The sequence below is a fragment of the Lepidochelys kempii genome, chromosome 1, assembly GCF_965140285.1.
Source record: "Lepidochelys kempii isolate rLepKem1 chromosome 1, rLepKem1.hap1, whole genome shotgun sequence".
Classification (NCBI taxonomy): Eukaryota; Metazoa; Chordata; order Testudines; family Cheloniidae; genus Lepidochelys; species Lepidochelys kempii.
The window spans coordinates 7,282,029-7,286,972 of record NC_136380.1 but is presented as its reverse complement, the minus strand read 5'-3'; the positions used below and the strand labels follow the sequence as shown (position 1 = coordinate 7,286,972).

General features: G+C 42.8%; 1 protein-coding gene across 1 annotated transcript; it reads right to left on the bottom strand.

Moving 5' to 3' along the window:
- Positions 1 to 883: 883 nt before the first annotated feature.
- On the bottom strand, positions 884 to 1,819 carry LOC144929519 (olfactory receptor 51G2-like). The gene has a single exon (XM_078849233.1). The coding sequence runs from the start codon at positions 1,817 to 1,819 to the stop codon at positions 884 to 886; it is 936 nt and encodes a 311-aa protein (XP_078705359.1).
- Between the last annotated feature and the right edge of the window lie 3,125 nt (positions 1,820 to 4,944).

The following is a 4,944-nucleotide window of genomic DNA, read 5'->3' as shown; positions in this document are numbered from 1 at the left end:
ATGCACGTCTCTTCTCTTTACTGACTGTATCAACAGGAATTCTGAGTTTGGAGTAGCCACCGATACAGCTCTTTATGGGCCAACATCCCACTGCTCCCTTGGCTCTCCATGAACAGCGTCACTTTGTAAATGCTTCTTCCGGCCTTGGTTTCCTTTCCCGACTGGGCTCTCCTCCCTCATCAGCCCCTCTCCCCTTGCTCTGGGTCTTAGACCCCATCTGGACCTCTCTCTAAAAAGTGGAGATCAGTAGCTCATGTCTTCTCAGATAAAAAGAACAGGAGTACTTGTGGCACCTTAGAAACTAACAAATTTATTAGAGCATAAGCTTTCGCCACTTCATCAGATGCATAGAATGAAACATATAGTAAGATATATATATATATAGATATATACATACATATAAGTTGGAAGTCACCATACGACCTGTGAGAGGCTAATTAGTTAAGATGAGCTATTATCAGCAGGAGAAAAAAACTTTTTGTAGTGATCATCAAGATGGCCCATTTTGACAGTTTACAAGAAGGTGTGAGGATACTTAAGTTAAGGAAATAGATTCAATATGTGTAATGACCCAGCCACTCCCATCTCTATTCAAACTCAAGTTCATAGTATCTAGTTTGCACATACATTCAAGGTCAGCAGTTTCTCATCGGAGTCTGTTTTTCAAGCTTTTCTGTTGCAAAATTCCCACCCTTAAATCTTTTACTGAGTGGCCAGAGAGGTTGAAGTGTTCTCCTTCCGGTTGTTGAATGTTATGATTCCTGATGTCAGATTTGTGTCCCTTTGTCTCAGATGTAAGAGTCCAGGAAGGAATAGATGGCTGTGGCCTGTGTTTTTTCACTCCCAGGTCACTAGTATGGGAGCAGTGGGAGGAACTGACCCTTCAGTTGATGAACACCCTGATTATCCTTGCACGAAGTTGTTTGCTTTTCATGCTGTACACAATGGGGTTCATTAGGGGTGGGACCAGCAGATAGAAGTAGCCCAGGACAAACTGAAACAAGTGAGAAGAGCTATTCCCAAATCTGTGTATCACAGACAAGCCGATCTCTGGTAGGTAGAAGAGCAGGACGGCACAGAGGTGGGAAACGCAGGTGTTCAAGGCCCTGAGACACTCCGCATGGGACACGACATTCAGCACTGTTTTGAAGATCATCACATAAGAGAGGAAGATGAGCAATGAGTCCAACCCAATGGTTAAGAGTAGAGTAGACAAGCCATAGACATTGTTGACTGTGATATCCGAACAAGCCATGTTCATGACTTCCTGATGTACACAGTAGGAATGGGAGAGAATATTAGTTCGACAGTATTGGAACCGTTTCAGCAGAAAAGGGAGTGGTAATACTACGACTATCCCTCTTAGCACACACAGCAGTCCCATTTTGGATAACCTCCATGGAGTTAAGATGGAGGCATATCTCAGTGGGTTACAGATTGCAATGAAGCGGTCAAAGGCCATCAACAAGAGGAAGGAGGATTCCATACTTTGAAGCAAGTGGATGAAGAACAGCTGGGCAAAACAGGCATCAAGGCTGATCTCCCTAGAGTTGAACAAGAACATGCCCAGTATCGTCGGTATGGTGGATATTGATAAGCCAAGGTCTGTGATGGACAACATGGAAAGGAAAATATACATGGGCTCATGGAGGCTTGGATCTGTTTTTATAATGAACAGAATGACTGAATTTCCTACTATTGAAATAACATACATTAAGCAGAAGGGGATAGAGATCCAGAGATAGACATCTTCCTTTCCAGGTATTCCGGTGAGAAGGAAAATTGTAAATTGGAACTTGGTATCATTGACAGCTGACATAATGGACTGGGCAGGTTCAAGGAGTTTTCAGGGTTCCTTCCTGAAAGGAAAAAGAACAGGAGACTAGCTGATATTTAACTAGACATCTTTCTGCTCTGAGTGCAAGTCTAGAGACTCCCAGGAGATGAAGAAAGATCAGTAAAAACATACTCTTTGATTTACCCAATTAATGGGAAGATAGGCATTGCTAGACTGGATCAGACCTGAGTCCATCTAGTGCACTATCCAGTGGTCAGTTCCAGAAGCTTTAGGGGCAGGTGGAAGAAACCCTGCAATAGGGAGCTATGAGATGACCAGCGCCCAGGGAAAGTTTCCCCCTGACAACCACAAGTTAGCCATATTTTGTGGTATAAATCAGGAGGGTTTAGAGCCCTTCCAAGCCTTTTTTTTTTAAATTGCTCACTAATGAAATTGTTTTTTTCCAATTACCCTGAGAAGCAGCGAGTCCCTCTTTCAATCCTACTATGCTCTGATCCCCAATGATATCTTGTGGCTGGGAGTTCCGCAGCCTATTTGATAACTGTGATTTTACAGTTGTAACTTTCACACAGTCACCCTTTCTGGCCCTTCACTTCTGAGTGTGGCCCATTGTATCATGACTCGTGCATGAACACATTGCAAGTGCATGGTGAAAGCGGTCGTTGTATTATCTGTCCTCCATTGAAGCTATTTGTAAATGTGTTTCATTGCCTCATTATATACATTCTTTTTCACTTTCTCCACTCCTGTCAAGGTTCCTTCCCTACTCTGAACTCGACAGTACAGATGTGGGGACCCGCATGAAGGACCCCCGAAGCTTAGTTCTACCAGCTCTGGTTAAAAACTTTCCCAAGGCACAAATCCTTCCTTGTCCTTGGATGGGTGCTGCTGCCACCACCAAGTGAGTTAGAGAAAGATTCAGGAAAAGGACCACTTGGAGTTCCTGTTTTCTTAAAATATCCCCCCGAGTCCCGTCACCCCCTTTCCCGGGGAGCCTTGAGAATAATCTACCAACCAAATACGTAAACCAGATTCTTCAAAAACAGAATTTTATTATAAAGAAGTAAAAGAAGCACCTCTGTAAAATCAGGGTGGAAGGTAACTTTACAGGGTAATCAGATTCAAAACACAGAGGATTCCCCTCTAGGTCAAACTTTAAAGTTACAGAAAACAGGGATAAATGTTCCTCTAAGCAAAGGGAAAATTCACAAGCTAAAAACAAAAGATAACCTAACACACCTTGCCTTATTTACTTTTTTTGCAATACTGAGACTCATTTTAAGATGACTTTAGGAGAAGCAGTTTTCTGACCTGATGCTTCTCCGCTTCCCCAGAGAACACACAACACAGACCACAAACAAAGCCTTCTTCACCCCCCAACCCCGAATTGAAAATATCTTCTTTCCCCATTGATCCTTTTGCTCAGGTGCCAACCAGGTTATTTGAGCTTCTTAACCCCTTACAGGTAAGGAGGAATTCTAGGTTACTCTCAGCTATATGTTTATGACAACTCCTCAGAGTCAAAATTCTGCCACTGCCTCTTTGTAGCACATGGGATCAATTCGCAGGGCCAGGTTCTGAATTCAATGACAGTGACTTCAACTGCATTACTCCAGATATATATGTGTAAATTCGATCAGAACCGAACTCTGTTAACTCTCCCTTACCAAATGCTCTTGGTGATACACCCTGACTCTCAAGAATCCCTCCAAGAGAAATTGAAGTGCTTTGCCTGGTCAGCATTGACTGATTCCAGAGAATTCAATCATCCAACAAGAGTCTCTTCACCCTCACAGGAACTGCATCATCTCCCCGTGCAAGGATCTGTGGATATCAGGCAAGTTACAAGATATAACTGACAGTTACTTCAGCTAGGGGGAAGGGTTGGCTTCACAAATGGGTGAATAATGCAAACACTAGTTGTGCACTAATATCCAGCTGAGTGAGCAAGTTACTTCAACCATGAGTGCGTAACAGTTGATGGGTGTAAATTATGTACAACCTCTATTGCACTCCCCTTTGCTGCACCTCGGCTCTGCTCTTTGCAGTAACACAGGCCAGCGGTTCTGTACTCTCAGGGCTGTTTGGAAAGCCTTTCACAAGTCTTGCAGAGTGAATGAATTCAGGACCTTAATGTATGTGTTAGAAACAGCTTCTTGTCAGTTACTAGGAGACAGTATTGTAAGATGGTTCACTGAACAAAACAATTAATAGCACAAACCCATTGCAACCAGGATGTGGAATACTTCTGAAATAGTTTCTAAAACAAAGGCCATTAACTGTGTCATGGAAAATGAACCACACTTTGTTTTAGGAATCAGAATTGCCTGAGGCTTTTTTATTTTATGCAAGCAGGAGAGTTAGCATAGCCCCACACAGGGTGGGAAGCTGCTCTGTTTTCCATACACTTTAACAGACTTATCCAGGGTTTTCGGTGGCATTTTCAAACAATACACTTCTGCATGGGTACTTTTCCACAGACCCTTCCAACAATGTCTTGTAAGGACAAAATCATACATAATACAATGATAAGTAATTTTTCCAGTTTAAGCCAGTTTTGAGGGTAAATCATAGTCCAAGTGCGGTTAAGAGTAAGCCATGGGTTATAACAGACTTATTGCGGTTAGGGGAAATTTAAGTGGAAGTAGCTGGATAATCAGGGGCCTTCAGATACTCTCTTGCTGCCATATTCCCTGTTGGCCACCCACTAAGATGACCCTTTCCCATCCTTCTTAGCGCATACAATTATCCTGCAATAGGGGCATCACAAATCCTTATCAGATAATTTCTTCCCCAACTGTTACCAGTGCTCCTTCCTATAGCGATTCCAACAACTCTACTGCCAGCTTTGGCTAGAGATGCATGTTATGAAACTTTGGTTTGTAATATTTGTATTATGATGAAAAGTTTTGGCATTCCATTTGCATACCTGTACTTTAGTACACTCCTGCCAACCCATTCTTTCCCTTCTGATCTGCTTTCCGAGATGTTTTCTCAGGTTAGAGTGGGACTTAAAACCTACTTTATGTCATCTGGATTTCTTCAGAACCTGAAAAAATGACAGCATCTCAGCCCTCATTCAGTCCCTTGGCAGCAAACAAATGTCTAGTCGCTCCTCTGTCCCTGGTTTAATAGCTGACTGGGTC